Source organism: Talpa occidentalis, unplaced genomic scaffold, assembly GCF_014898055.3.
Source record: "Talpa occidentalis isolate TD23 unplaced genomic scaffold, MPIMG_talOcc4v2.1 talOcc4.15, whole genome shotgun sequence".
NCBI classification, from domain to species: domain Eukaryota; kingdom Metazoa; phylum Chordata; class Mammalia; order Eulipotyphla; family Talpidae; genus Talpa; species Talpa occidentalis.
In genome coordinates, this window is record NW_023601543.1 from 80330785 (window position 1) to 80345381 (window position 14597).

Below are 14597 nucleotides of genomic sequence, written 5' to 3' on the forward strand. Positions count from 1 at the left end.
GGATCGAACTGGTGTTACAGAGTCTGCGGATTGTTTCATAGTGAAGTATTTAACCCCTTGCGCCACTAGGGAGGCCCCGCACACATAATTTTTAAAGCGTACTTTATGCATGCATAATCTTGGCGTCACCCTCGCGCCCCCTTCCAGTCCCGCCAGTGGAGTGCGCACGCCAGGCACTAGTGCGCAGCCGCAGAAACCACCCCCAGTAGTGAGTTTCACTTGCTTTCCGTTTGGTGCCGCAGTGTACCGCAGGCGCCTCGTGTGCACGGTCGCGATCGCAGCGCCTCAGAGCAGACGCCAAGACTGAGGTGCTCAGAGCCGAGCTCTGAGTCGAGCTCGTAGCCTCACGATGTCTGAGATGTCTGAGGAGCAGGGTAAGGTGCCCTCTCTGCAGCTGCCCCACTACTTATGCTTCTTTTCTGTCCCCACCGCAGAGCGAGATTCTTGACAGAATTCGTATCCAGCCCACTTAAGGGGTTGAGCGGGAGGATGGTGGGATTGGCTGGGTGTCAGCCAAGGTGGGTGTGGTGGTGGCTCCTGGGCATTGGTCACTGCCCACGATTCACCAGCGGGCATAGGAACCTGGGCATCACGCACTGCGTCTGGCGCAGGGCCTGGCCGTCTTTGGAGCTTAAACCATCCACGGGGTCCATTTTATCCCAGAGGCTTGAGGTGATTGTGGGACTTGCGGTGTCCTGGGGTTCATGGCTCCTGAAGGGCTCTAGCAGTTCCAGAGGCTTGTGCTGTCCCTAGGCTTCATGGTATCCAAGGATTTGAGGTGATGGTGGAGCTTTCGATGTTTTCGGGTTTCATGACGTGCCAGGGCTTGAGGTGATTGTGGGACTCTGGGAGTCCCTGGGTTTCTGGTGTCTTAGGGGCTTGAGGTAATCACGGGGCTTATGGCGTCCCCGGGTTTTTCATGGTGTCCCAAGGCTGAGGTGATGGGACTCTGGGAGTCACCGGGTTTGTGGTGTCTGAAGGGCTCATAGTGTCCCAGTCTTGAGATGATCATGGGGCTCCCCGTGTCTCCAGGGTTCATGGTGACCTAGGGCTTGAGGCAATTTGGGGACTCCTGGAGTCCCGGGGTTTGTTGTGTCTTAAGGGCTCAAGGTGATTGTGAGACTGCCGGCATCTCTGGCTCATGGCGTTCCAGAAGCTTGAGGTGATCGTTGGGCTCGTGGCGCCGCCCCCACGGGCTCATGGTGTTCTAGGGCTGAGGCGCCTGCGGACTTAGTGGCGCTGCCCGGGGCTTGTGGTATTACAGGCACTTGAGCTGATCCTGGAGTTAGTGGCGCCCCCCTGAGGCTCATGCTGTCTAGGGGCTTGAGGTAATCCGGGGGTTCGTTACATCCCCCCAAAGGTCATGGTGTTCCGTGGGCTCTGTGTGACCCTGGAGTTAGTGGCGCCCTCCAAGCACATGGTGTCCAGGGGCCTGAGGTGATCCAGGGGCTTATGGTGCCCCCAAGGGCTCATGGTGTTCCAGGAGCTGGCGGTGGTCTTGGGATTAGTGGTCTCCCCTCCCCCTGGTTCATGGTGTTCCAGGAGCTGGATGTGAACCTGGGGTTAGTGGCATCCCCTCCCCCGCTTCAGCTCCCGGTGTTGCAGGGGCTTGAGGTAATTTATGGGGCTTGTGGTGCCCCCTGGAGCGCATGCTGTTCCAGGAGCTCGAGGTGCATGATGCCTCACCCCCACTCGCACACCCATGGTGTTCCAGGGCTTCATATGATCCTGGAGTTAGTAGTGCTGCTAAGCCTCATGGCTTTGCAGGAAGTGATCATGCCCCCCTCCCCCCCAGGGCTTGTGATATTGCAGGGGTTCAAGGGGGTAGTGAAGCTTGTGCTGCCCACCCCCACCCCCCAGGCTTGTGGTGTTCGGGGCTCAAAGTAATCCTGGGGCTTATGGCTTTTCGCGAAGGTGATTATGGAGCTTGTGGGGTCCCCCAGGGCTCCTGGTATTCCAGCAGCTCGAGGTGATAGTGGGGCTCTTGGTGCCTTCCTGCCCACCAGCTCATGATGTTCCCAGGGCCTGCTGCGCTCCTGGGACTCGCTATGCGCCCAGAAGTTCTTGGCATTCCTGGCTCTCGCAACGACACTGGGGATCAGTGCGCCACCATGCGGAGAGGCTGTGCCTGGTTTGAGGGCCGGCCGCTCTTTCCAGGCCCTCCCTCTAGCGGCAGTAAACCCATCCGGGCTGTTGCCTCTAGGGGAAGCTGCTCCTCGCAGGTTTCACCCGGCAGCAAGTTTCTTCGTGCCTGCCTGAGGGTGGAGACGCAAGCTCGGGTGCGAAAGGTGCGCCTTTTCCTTGAACATTTTTTTTGCCTCTTGTGCAAGCGCCTCAAGCCGTTACTGAGTAGGGTGCCTTAAGGCTGCAGAAAAACGATTGAGGTTAGCTGCCAGGGCATTCCTGGGAGGAGAGAACTTGCTGGAAGATTAAGTCTGAACTTTGCAGCCTCACATTTCAGCAACGCTGCAGTAGGGTGGATGGGGTGCTTCCCACAGCCTCTCCTGGCATGCAAGCTTGTGAGCGTTTGAGATTTGGCTATTTATTGAATACCTGGAGCTGACTTTCTGGGACAAATAGAGCCTTTATTCTTTCTCTTTGGGGGAGGTAGCGGTCACAGAAGGACCAAGACTCTCAGACTATATAGAATTTTGAGTTTAAAGAACTGACAAATGAGCTAGCGGATCCATCATAACATCTTTTGAGAGTGAGATGTTAATTTTGAGCATTTGGTGGTAACCGCGTTTGCTCGGAAACAAGCACTGCAGCTTTGCTGTTTTATTTTTTTTTTAATTTTTAAAAATTTTTAAAAAACATTTATTTATACAAGCACTGGGTACAATCAGAAGCGTGGAGGGTGTGAGAGAATTCACCAGAGCCAGAGCGGGGAGCAGAGCAGGCAGAAGGATCAAAGTACACTGCTGAGGGGAGCAGCGGGCGGCAGGAGAGGTCTGCGCGCCATGTGGGACCCTCCTCCGGTGGCTGGGGAACAGCCGGGGATCGAACCGGCGCTGCAGAGGCTGTGGGCAGCTTCGCAGCCCAGTGCTCAATCGCTGCGCCACCAGGGGAGGCCCAGCTTCGCTGTTTTATTAAGTGTGTAAACCACGAAAAAGAAAATTAAGATGTAGGCCCTTTGTAGAACCTGTTCTTCGTTTCTAGAAGGCAGATGCAGGACTTAAGAATGCTGCAAATGTGAGGACCCCTCTAAAGAAGGAGCGCCCTTTGCACGAGGGTGCATCCCACCTGCAGTAAGGTTGAGTACTGTCCTTTGATAGAACAGCTCTAAATTTGTGGGATCGCCGCCCTCCATTGTCATCCTGGCTTTGCCCAATTTGGACTCTTAGAATTTTATAAAATGAAGTGGTAAAGGGGATTAGTGTTTATGAATTGTGATTTTGCAAGCAACCTTTTATAAAGCTGGCCCTGGGCTCGATTCAGTTGCAAGCTTGCCTGCCGCCAGTGCTGGGCCATGGGATAAACTGGGAGGTGTTGTCCCAAAGTTGGCAGACTGTGTAGCCTCTAAAGTTGGCTAAGGACCGTGGAAGAACTGTTTTTGAGATTCCTTACAGATTTAGAAAATGATTGTTAAATGCATTGACATAGTTTTTTTTAAAGAAAAGGTTTGATGTTTTGCTTTGAGAGTCAGGGTCTCGTAGCCATTGTAAATCTGCCCCATTTTGCTGGGTATTTCCTCCACTAGTCATCATGTGAGAGGGAGGTTTCACCATTGTGAACTGTATCTTATCTGATAAGTCATGGCAACTGAGTTCCTAGCACTTTGAAAGCATAATCTTCAAAAAAAAGTGACACTTCTAAATGTTACATATTTTAAAAATTTGCTTACGGAGGTTATGCATATACCTAAAAGAATTAATTGGAAGTTTACAAAATCACTGAGTGATTTTAGTGGAGCTGTCATTAGTTTTCCCAGTTCCAGTTTGAAAAATCTGTTGATATGTAAAGTAATATTTCAGTTACCCTTGTTATTTCCTTCTGATTATGAAGTCTAAAGTTTAATGTAGAGAACCTTAGAGAAGTCTAATGAAGATAATCTTGTCACCCAGAGACAGTGACTTAAATATAATGATCGCTATTTCCTTCTGCTCTCAAAGTTAGAATTATATGTTATTTTTCTTTGAATCCTTTTCTTTTTTTTTCACCAGCATTTCTAATATCAATAAGTGTTCTACTTATTGATTGATATCAATAAGTTTGGAAATTCTTTGAGAATTTCCATCTCGTTGACTATATACCATTCTGTCATATGCACGTGCCATAATTTACTTAACCAATTCCCTTTTCTTGGGATAACTAGGTAGTTTCTAATTTTCTGTTACTTTTCCCCATGGGCGTCTATTAAGTAGAATTCAGATGGACTCTCCAAACTCAATTCCATGTGTATGGATGAGAATACAGAGGTAAAAGAGTAGATGTATCTGGCCCAAAGATCATACCTCTGGATAACTACAGAGCTTGAATTGGAGCCTACATCACACAATCTCTAACTGAGAACCATTTTCACACCACCCTACCCACTCATAATAGCTAATTTTATTTAAATGCTACTTCAAATAAATGTATGGAATTTGAGTTTCTGATGCAATGCAAGCAAGATCTGCAAATTAGTATTTAAAGCTTAAACATGTTCTTATTTTTCAGGTCAATTTTAAGAATTAAGAAAGCCCATTTATAGAGCATACATTTGTGTGATGTGCTATCTTACATATTCATTAAGATGCTTTACTGAGGCTCATATTTCACATCTAGATTCTATGTGAACATCTATTTCACATTTTGTGACATTCAATTTGAATTTAATTTGTTTTAATAACAAGATTTACTTTTGTTCTTTTTTCTGTGTTTATTGTTATAAGGATTAATATTAATATTTAGAGAACAAGTTTAGAAATTCATGGTCACCATAAAGTGTGGCTATCCATTATCAGTTGCATCATTTTAAATGTTAAAAGCATATCAGTGAATACATGGTAGCATGGGCCAGGTGGTCACCTTTCTTAAGTGAGAAGAAATTTATTGCTCTGTAAAATTGGCTGTACTAGAAATAATACCATTTGCGTATACATACATACATACATACATACATACAAATATATGTCTCAGAACTTCATACTAAACAAGTGATTTCTTACCTAACTTGCAATGTTTAGAGATATTAAAGTATTTAATTTTTCCACCTATAATATAATATTATAATATAATATATAATATAATATAATATATTTTTTAAATATTCCACACTGTATAAGGTGGTTTCTTTTAGATGCTGTTTAATGTGGTGTCCGATCTAACCTTTCCCTTTGCTCATTCTTAGATTATATTATTGTAACTATTGAAGACAGTGACAATGAGGAGGAGGAGGGTGATGATGATGATGACGATATAATAGAAGATTCTGAGGAAGAAGAGGACTATGACGACGAGGACGAGGATGAGGACGAGGACGAGGACGGGGATGAGGACGAGACTTCCGATGATGACATACTGGCCATAGAACCAGATTTTCAAGGTGAATATGATGACTGTGCTCGATCAACACAAATATATGGTAATTGTGTTAAACATCCTGTGTGAAATTTTGCTTCCTTATTCCCATTTCTACTAAATTGCTTAAATATTCCTATAACTTTTGCATTAATTGCTCATTATCAGAAGGCCAAACTTCATGGTAATATTACAGTTTGTGCTTGCATTTTCCCTTCCTTTAAGCTTTATCATGTCTTCTTTCCCCTTTTCATTCTCTGGGGAGTAAGGAAGGAAGGTAGTCTCAGAAAGCATTGGGGAGAATGTTTCCTGGGGAGAATTTATTTTCTGTCTCTGAAAAATTATTTAAACATGGTGACTATAAATATAACTACTTGGTGACAAAGCAAAAACTAAACTTACAAGGAAAAACAGCTTGTGTCAGAGTTAAATGACTCAGAAGTATAACCGAGCTTACATAATTCTAGATGCTTTGCCTTATAGGTCACATACATTTGTTTGGGTTTAGTATAAATCAGGGCAGTCATGATCTTAGAGCTGAAGTGACCGTAGCGATCATCCCAACCGGTCTCACCTGGCAGGTGAGGAGGCTGTGTCTTCAGTGGTCTGTCCAGTGCACGCATGGGTGGCGGGGAGGCAAACTGCTGTGGACTCCCAGCTCGCATTTGGTGACCTGCTGTCCCCTAAGTAAAAAGCCCTTTGGGGCGCCTTGACAAAAGCAGTTAGGAATGTTCTCTTGTTTTTTTGTCTCCGGCGCTTACTCTGCAGCCTCTCAGCTGTGAAGCATTCACTTGACAATTTGGGGTTGAGTTTGATCTTGATTCTTGTTCCTGGGCATGGGTGATGTGGCCCTTCGATTTTTAAGGGTCTATTCTAAATGACTGGCAGAAAATTTCTTGTTTTGTCATTCTCTAACCTCCAGTCAAGACTCCAATTCCATTGGAGTTGGCATTCTAAAAACATATCCGTGTTAACTTTATGAGGTAGTGAGTATGTGAAGTAATGCTTTTTGTGTGTTTTTCAGAAGCTGCAGGTTTATCCGTGCTGGATAAACAGATGAACCATCCAGAAAATTTAAAAAGATTCAGCCCCATCTCAGGGGAAGTGGATTTTGCCCCATCTTACAAAAGAGGACGATCATCTAGTCCAAGGGAGAATTATATGGTTTGTATATTAAAGCGAAAATTTTTCTTTGTTCTTTTCATTCTACTTTATTTTTTCCAAAAACTGAGCTTAATTTCATGCAATGAAATGTAATTCTTTTTCTTCTTTTTATTGAAGTAACATTGCATTCCAACACTATATCAGTTTGATGTGTACGTTGCTAAAAATCAACAAGTGTATGTAATACATCAAGTACACCACTAAAAGCCAAATTCTGTCCTTCACTGTACAATTTTCCCCTTTCACTCAATTTATCTCCCCTTCCCCTTCCCTTTTAGTAACCACTAGTTGGTCTTATAATTTAAGAAATGCACAGTTCTTAAATGTGCAGTTTGATGAATTTTGACAAATATGTATACCCATCAAGATAAAGAACATATCCATTGTCCCAGAAAGTTGCCTTGTGTCTCTTCCTAGTAAGTCCCTAACCTTGGGGAAATACCATTCTGATGTTTTTTCCACCATAGATTAGTTTTGCCTGTTCTAAAGCGTCATGTAAATGGTGTCATTCAGTAAGCACTCTTTTCTTAGAATGATGCTTTAGAGATTCATCAGGTTGTAGCAAGATTTAATTCTTGTTTATAATTGAGAAATATTTTATTCTATGAATATGTACAATTTTTAAATATGTTCTCCTTTTGGTGAGCATTTTGAATTGTTTCCAGTTGTTGGCAATTATGAGTGAAGTGGCTATGAACATTATTATGGAATCTCTTTGTGAACATATGTTAATGTTTAATTGATAATACTTGAGTAGAAATGCTGAGTCACAGGGTAGATAAAAGTTTTTAAGAAACCACCAGTTTTCTGAAGTGGTTGCACTGTATTACATTTCTGTCATCTTCAGCTGCGTTTCTTGATTGCTGAAGCTGAATAAAATAGATTATTAAATTATATATAATTTAGCAAAATGATTTTTAAATTTGCATAAGGATGAGGATAGTCATACCTCCTAATTAGTATAAGCAGTTCTCTTTAATTTCTATCAGTCCCAGTATTTTCATCTCTGGGGATAATGTTAATTGCCTCCCAAGAATCATGGTTTCTGATATAACTATGTGAAAGTACTTTGAAAAGCGTCAAGCTGGCAATATATAGTTCAGATAATCACTAATTCATGTTACAATTCCATATAATTTTTGCTGTCTCATAAATTTGTAATGCAGGGCTAACACAGATAATTTTTAAAACAAAAACATTGATCACTACTTGGTATGTTTTCATTAGAATTATTCTTCTAGTCCATACTACCTCATTAGAATAGTCTTTATAGCTAAATGTAATGCTTGTTATTTTCTAATTGCTTATTTATGCCATCTTTGACTCCAAAAGGAAACTTAGAGATTCATTTACTGGGAAAAATAAGTACTTCAGTATTTCCTTTTTTGTCCACAGAGTGTCACTGTTGAATTATTTGAAAATCAAAAGCCCTCTCTAGCTTTTGGTTCTTTGTTGTGGTTAGAAATATTTTCCTCTAAAGCAGTTCTGGTGCTAGATTACCAGAAGATTAGTCTTTCTACCCTGAAGTATGAAGGACTTCAGCCTGATAGGGAATGGTGTCTTAAGTGTAACTGGGTTAATAAGAAAGCGGGTCTGCGAACACATCTTTTCATGTTATTGTAGTCTGGCACTGGGCAGAATCCTTTAGGCTTTTGGCACTCCTTGAAAGCAAAATGGACGTGCTGAATTTCTCCTACAGTTCTTTCTTTCCTATTTCTTTTTGGTCTGTTAATAAATCTTCCGTAGGCGAGAATATGAATACTTGATTGTGAAGAAGGCAGTCGTGTCATTAATGAATGTGGATCTCACTGAATATTTATGTAATATTAATTGCTAGTTGCCAGATAGGTTCACACTCTTATAAAGGAAATGATTTCAATTCTTTTCCAGCCTTCATGTACCGTGGAGTTCCTCCTTAGCTCATGCTCAAGAAAATATTTCTCGGATTTGTCACTATTTTGTTTCCCTCTTTTCCTTACCTAACAGGAAATCCACAGCAGTTTTGTACTCCATCTCAGTAGCTTTTGTAATTTTTGCAATAATTTTAGTATTATAGAAAACGTTTCAAAAATATTACCAAGTGTTCTCATGTATATACTTCACACAGTTTCCCTTAATGTTAACTTACCGTCTAACTTAAAATTATGCTCATTGTATAACCACAGTACAGTTTTCAAAACCAGGGTATTAACAATGGCACAGTACTGCTAACTGAGCTGCAGTCTCGCTTGAATTTCACCATGGCTCCTCCCCCACGTCCTTTTCTGTTCCAGGATCCAATCCAGTATCCCACATTGAACTTAGCTGTGTCTCTTTGCTTCTTCCCAATTTGGGACAGTTCTTCATTCTTTCCCTTGCCTTTCATGGCTTTGACATTTTTGATGAGTGCTAATCAGTTATTTTGTAAAATGTCTCAGTGTGGCTATGTCTGATATTATCTCTTGAGTAGGTCGAGGTTATGCCTTTTGACAAGAACACCACACACACTAGTCTCTCTTGGTTCAGTCATACCTGGAGTACGCCATACCCATGTATCGTTTTACTGGTGATCTCGGCATCGTTTGATCACTTGGTGAACATGTTGTTTTCTGCATTTCCCCACTGTAATGTACTGTTTTTCCTTTAGTAATTAATATCTTGAGGGGGTGGGGTACTTGGAGACTATACTAAGTCCTGTTTCTCCTCAGTGTTTGCCCACTGAGTTAATACATGGGTTTTACCTGCAGCGGCTACCACTATGGTGTTTGCCTAATGGTGACTGTTTCCCTGACTTTTTTGTATTAATTAATTGGAATTCATTTGTAAGGATGACCTGTTCTCCCTCCCCCACTCATTTATTCAGTTATATATATTATTACTAATATGGGCTCATGGACATTTATTGTATTATATAAATTACAATCCAGTGTTATCATTATTTATTTCATTGATCATATGCTCCAGTTTTGGCTATTGGGCGCACCTTCCAGTTGGTTCCTGTGGCCTTTTGACATACCCCACTTGTGGGGGAAATACTTTCTTATTTTATGACATCACAAGATGTTCAAGGCTCATTTCATTTTTTTTAAAGATTTATTTATTTATACATACAAGAGCTGGGGTACAGGCCAGAGGTGTGGGGGGGTGAGAGGATTCACCAGAGACAGAGGGGGGAACAGAACAGGTAGACTGACTGAAATACACTGCTGAGGGGAGCAGCAGGTGAGACAGGAGGGATCTGCTCCGCCATGTGGGTCAGCTCCCTGGCCAGGGATCTAACTCGTGTTGCAGTGGCTGTGGACTGCTTCATAGTGCTGTACTTAACCCCTTGCACCACCAAGGAGGCCCCCAAGGCTTATTTGTACTTTCCCTGCCCCAGCTCTGAAATTCTCCTTTCTCCAAGGAACCCTGGCTACATTTATTGTAGATGGTATTTGGAAACCAAAATCCGGACCCCAGGTGTATACAGTGCTGCTCTTGGGTCATATCTTAGGTCCTCTCAATAGACAGGACTAGGGAATAAATGTAAGTATTCTAGTCCATGCATACACATACATCTGTAAATTTCCACATCTGTCTATATATATCCACTATAGACTTTGTTCATACTGATATTCAGTAGCCTTGCTTAAGGCTGGGCTCTTCTAACTTCTTTCCTTACTCCCTTTTAAAATCAGCTCTTTCTCATTCTCATATAAATGCAGAATTTATTTTACTTTGACTCTGCTTTATGTTAGAAGACTGTAATTCTTTTGAAACATAGGTGAAAAAGAAAGATAAATATATAGACTTATTTTTTCTAGTACTTAATTTGACTCCTAGTTGTATTAAGTATATTGTATTACTTTTATAATATTAATCGGAGAGTAATGTATTTGAAGTTTTCTATGATAAAATCATCAAAACCAACTTATGGAACACCACTCCATCAAAGTTCTGTCTCTTAAATGTAGAGTTCTAAAGCATTGGGTTAAAATTTTCTTTACCTCATTAAGTATCTTTAAACTCTGCAGAGTGAAACACTCACTGCCTATTAGTTCACACCGTCATTCTATGGAAACAGACTCTGACCTTTTAGCAGATTTGAAAATTTCTTTCCTAAAATAGCACCTTCCTTGATGTAAAGTGACTGCATAAGCAGGAGAGCTCAGGAAACTGTGGCGTGTCTGCTCTCCAAGACGAGGGCTTCTCAGATGCTGTGTGACATGGAGCGGCCAAGTAGGAGCTTGGGGCTCCTCTTCTGAGCCGCTGTTCTCTGTCACCATGAACCAGGCATTGTGTGGGAAACAAGCAATTTCTTGAGAACTTTCTTTGTTTCTAGCAGTAAACATTTAGCTTAATATTTTCTTATTTGTTAATTTTCTTTTGAAATAGGAAATGCTAAATGTATTTATTATTATTATTTAATATTTAAATATTTATTATAATAGGGTTTGCAAGAACTTATTAAAAACATGAGTTGGCAGATTAACCACCTTTGTGGAATTATTTCAAATATGCAACGTTGCTGGAATGAGAGAACATTGTCACTGAATCGTGTAAGTGTTGGAAAAACATTTTTATTACTTTGATAACCCTCTTGTTCCTAAAGAGACCAGTCAGTTAGAAGTGAGAGAAAACTAGTAATGTGTGAGATTAGCAAGGCTGTCTAAAACCATTGGATGAGTGCTATAAAGTTTAGGTTTGAAAAATTACAATAATGGATATACATAAAAATGTTTGTGACCACAATGTCTGAGATGCAGTCACAACGTGGGTTAAAGAGCAGAACCATATACTGAAAATTCATTTCATCCTTAAATGTAGAAAGTGATGTGGCAATGAACATAGCTATCAACGCTTCTACCAACTTTGTTTTTTTATTATTTTATTATTTTTTTAAGATTTATTTATGCATAGCAAAAGCTGGGGTACAAGCCAGAGGTGTGGGGTGGGGGGGGGCGCTGAGAGGATTCACCAGAGACAGAGCTGGGAACAGAACAGGCAGACTGACTGAAACACACTGCTGAGGGGAGCAGCGGGTGACTCAGGAGAGGTCTGCTGCGCCATATGGGTTGCTCCCTGGCCGGGGATTTCTACCAACTTTGTAATTCTTATTCTAACACAGTTGATTTATGCTGGGTTTGTGGCATTTTACAAATCACCTGGATTTACATAAAAAGTTTTGACTGTATACCTCATGGAGAAATGAAAGATCAGGACCCAAGGAAAAAACCCTAACCCATTCTGTTCTCTTCCCCTGGACAGAGAGCTTGTACCCCACCTCTCCCAGTGGAAAGACAGGAGACCTACAACTGCATCAATCCTATGGGAGCACTTCAGCCCCTGGCGCCCCCCGAGCTGCAGCAGCCCATGCTCAGGGAGAGCCCACCACTTCCCAGGGTTGTCGCCACGCATTCCCTAGAGCCGTGTCTCCCAGACCCACTTCCTGGTCTGGGTTCTCTGCCTTGCTTTTTCAATGAAGGTGCTGAAAATAGCAGCAGTGCCATCTCGTCTGCACAAGCTTCTGTAGTCATGTCTACTGCACTTGCGTCGCAAGAAGAACCCAGCTTGGCAAGCACCCCTGAAATGATGAATTGCTCAGAACTCCTGGAAAATAACAGCATGAACCCAGACACTGGCTCCTCATCTCACTTCATCCTTTCCAACTTTGGTGAGTTTGAATGGCACATATTATAAATAGCGCCCTTTGATCTCAGTTAAAAAGCATCCTTAATGCAAGCAAGTGATAGCTATTTTGTAAAATTCAGTTTTATATGGAGGTAATTGTAGAGTCACAAGTAGTTGCAAGAAATAATGATATCCTTTCCCATATCCCCTAGTGATGACATCCTGTGAAACCACAGGAAAATCTCACAGGCTGCATTTTTTTTTAAAGATTTATTTTTATTTATTTATACAAGCACTGGGTACAGTCAGAAGCACGGGAGGGTGAGAGAATTCACCAGAGCCAGAGCGGGGAGCAGAGCAGGCAGAAGGACCGAAGTACACTGCTGAGGGGAGCAGCGGGCGGCAGGAGAGGTCTGCGCGCCATGTGGGACCCTCGCCCGGTGATCAGGAGCAGCGGGGGATCAAACCAGTGCTGCAGAGGCTGCGGGCAGCTTCACAACCCAGCGCTCAACCGCTGCGCCACCGGGGAGGCCCACAGGCTGCATATTGACGTGGATGTAATCTACAGATCTCATTCAGCTGTCCCTAGTGTAACTTGTATGTCTGGGAATTTCGTTCTATGAAATTTTATCACGTGAGAAGGTTTGTGTGTGTGCTCCCATAGTCAATGTGTAGAACATTTCTACATGCTAAGGATCTCTTGTGTTGCTTTTTTCATACCATCCCCATCACACGTTGCTGGACTTGCCCACCCCATTCCCTGTCCCGAACTCTGGCCACATTGATTTATTCTCCATCGCTAGAATTTTGTCAGTTCAATATTGTCATGTGGTTGGATACATGTAGGCTGTAACCTTTTCATAATGGTTTTTTGCCACTCAGCGTAAGTCCCTGGAAGTGAAACCGAGTTGTGTTTATCACTAGTTACTTCCTTTTGTTACTGAGCGCTACTCCATGGTGTAAATGTGCCATCTGTTGAAGAAAATTTTGTTTTTCTTTTTCCAGTTTTTCACTGCTAGGAGTGAAATGAATATGAATATTCATGTACGGGGGTTTGTGTAAATAGAAGTTTTCATTTCTTTGACATGAATACCCAAGAGTGCAATTTCTGGTTATATGTTCATTGCATGTTCAGTTTGATGAGAAACTACCTGTTTTCTACTGGAGTTATACCATTTACGTTCCTGCCAGCAATGTATGAGTGATCCAGTTTCTCCATATCCGTCTCTCTGCTCTTTCCGTGGGTCTTCCTTCTGATGCTTTGCAGTTCCTTCTTTCATCATATCCTTTCAACAGAAGATTTTCCTTCAGCTTTCTTTGAGAGTATGTCTGCCAGGAACACGTTTCTCCTAGTTTTCTCCTAGTTTTCCTTGGTGTGAGAATGTGTTTACTTTTCCTTTTTTCCCGAAGTATACGTTCGCCCAGCATAGAATTTGTAGATGAGAGTTCTTATTTTATAACCTTCAAAATTTTTTATTTATAGAAACACCAAGAAATCCAGAAACCAGCCTTGAAAACAACATTAAGGCAATATATTATCCGACTGTGATGGCAAACAACTGTGGTCAAGACATTGCTTCTTTTCCTGTCTTTCTCCTGCCCAATTTTGGTGAGTTTGAAAGATGAATATTGCAAGTATCACTGTTTAATCTAGATTCTTCCATATCTTCAATGCAAGTCAGCAGAAACCCTTCTTCTAATTAAGCTTTTTATTTTGAGGCAATTTTAGATTTACAGGAACTATACAGATTAATTAATTATACAGAGATTTCATTTATGTTCACCCATTTTCCTAACCATAATACCTTGCAAACCTATGGCAAAATATCACAACCAGGACCCTGACATTGATTAAGTCCACATATGTTGTGTGTGTGTGTCTGTGTGTGTGTGTGCTCAATCTATGTCATTTTATTCCCCATTTTAAGCAATGTATCTGTCTGCCACCACAGTTGTGATTCAGAATACTTCTTCCATCCTCACTCCAAGAACCCTTTTATAACCACAACTACCCACTTTGGTCATCCTGCATCCCATCATGCCCTGTCCTCATCCCTAGCAAACATTGAACTGACCTCCATTCCAATAATTTTGTCAGTGCAATATTGTTATTTTGTAATAAAATACTATGTGACCTTCTAGGCATGGTCTTTGGGGTGTTTTTTACTTAATTAATTTCCTGGGGATTCGTACGATTACCGCATGTATCAATAGCTCCTCTTTTATTGTGAGTACTGTTCTGGTATGGATGCACAGCTATTTATGCACTAAAAGATCTGTGGGATATTTCCAATTTTCGTCTATTACAACTTAAGCTCTATGAACAGTCATGTACTAGTTTT

General features: G+C 42.0%; 1 protein-coding gene across 1 annotated transcript in view; it reads left to right on the forward strand.

Annotated features, from left to right (window-relative positions):
* Nucleotides 1-219: 219 nt before the first annotated feature.
* Nucleotides 220-14597, forward strand: part of BEND2 (BEN domain containing 2) — a 33443-nt gene continuing 19065 nt past the window's right edge. Inside the window, exons 1-7 of the mRNA XM_037511706.2 lie at nucleotides 220-374; nucleotides 5333-5527; nucleotides 6527-6666; nucleotides 11076-11183; nucleotides 11893-12298; nucleotides 13739-13864; nucleotides 13910-13932. Of these exons, the coding sequence (XP_037367603.1) occupies nucleotides 350-374; nucleotides 5333-5527; nucleotides 6527-6666; nucleotides 11076-11183; nucleotides 11893-12298; nucleotides 13739-13864; nucleotides 13910-13932 (1023 nt within the window). The 5' untranslated portion in view covers nucleotides 220-349. The remainder of the gene's footprint in view (nucleotides 375-5332; nucleotides 5528-6526; nucleotides 6667-11075; nucleotides 11184-11892; nucleotides 12299-13738; nucleotides 13865-13909; nucleotides 13933-14597) is intronic.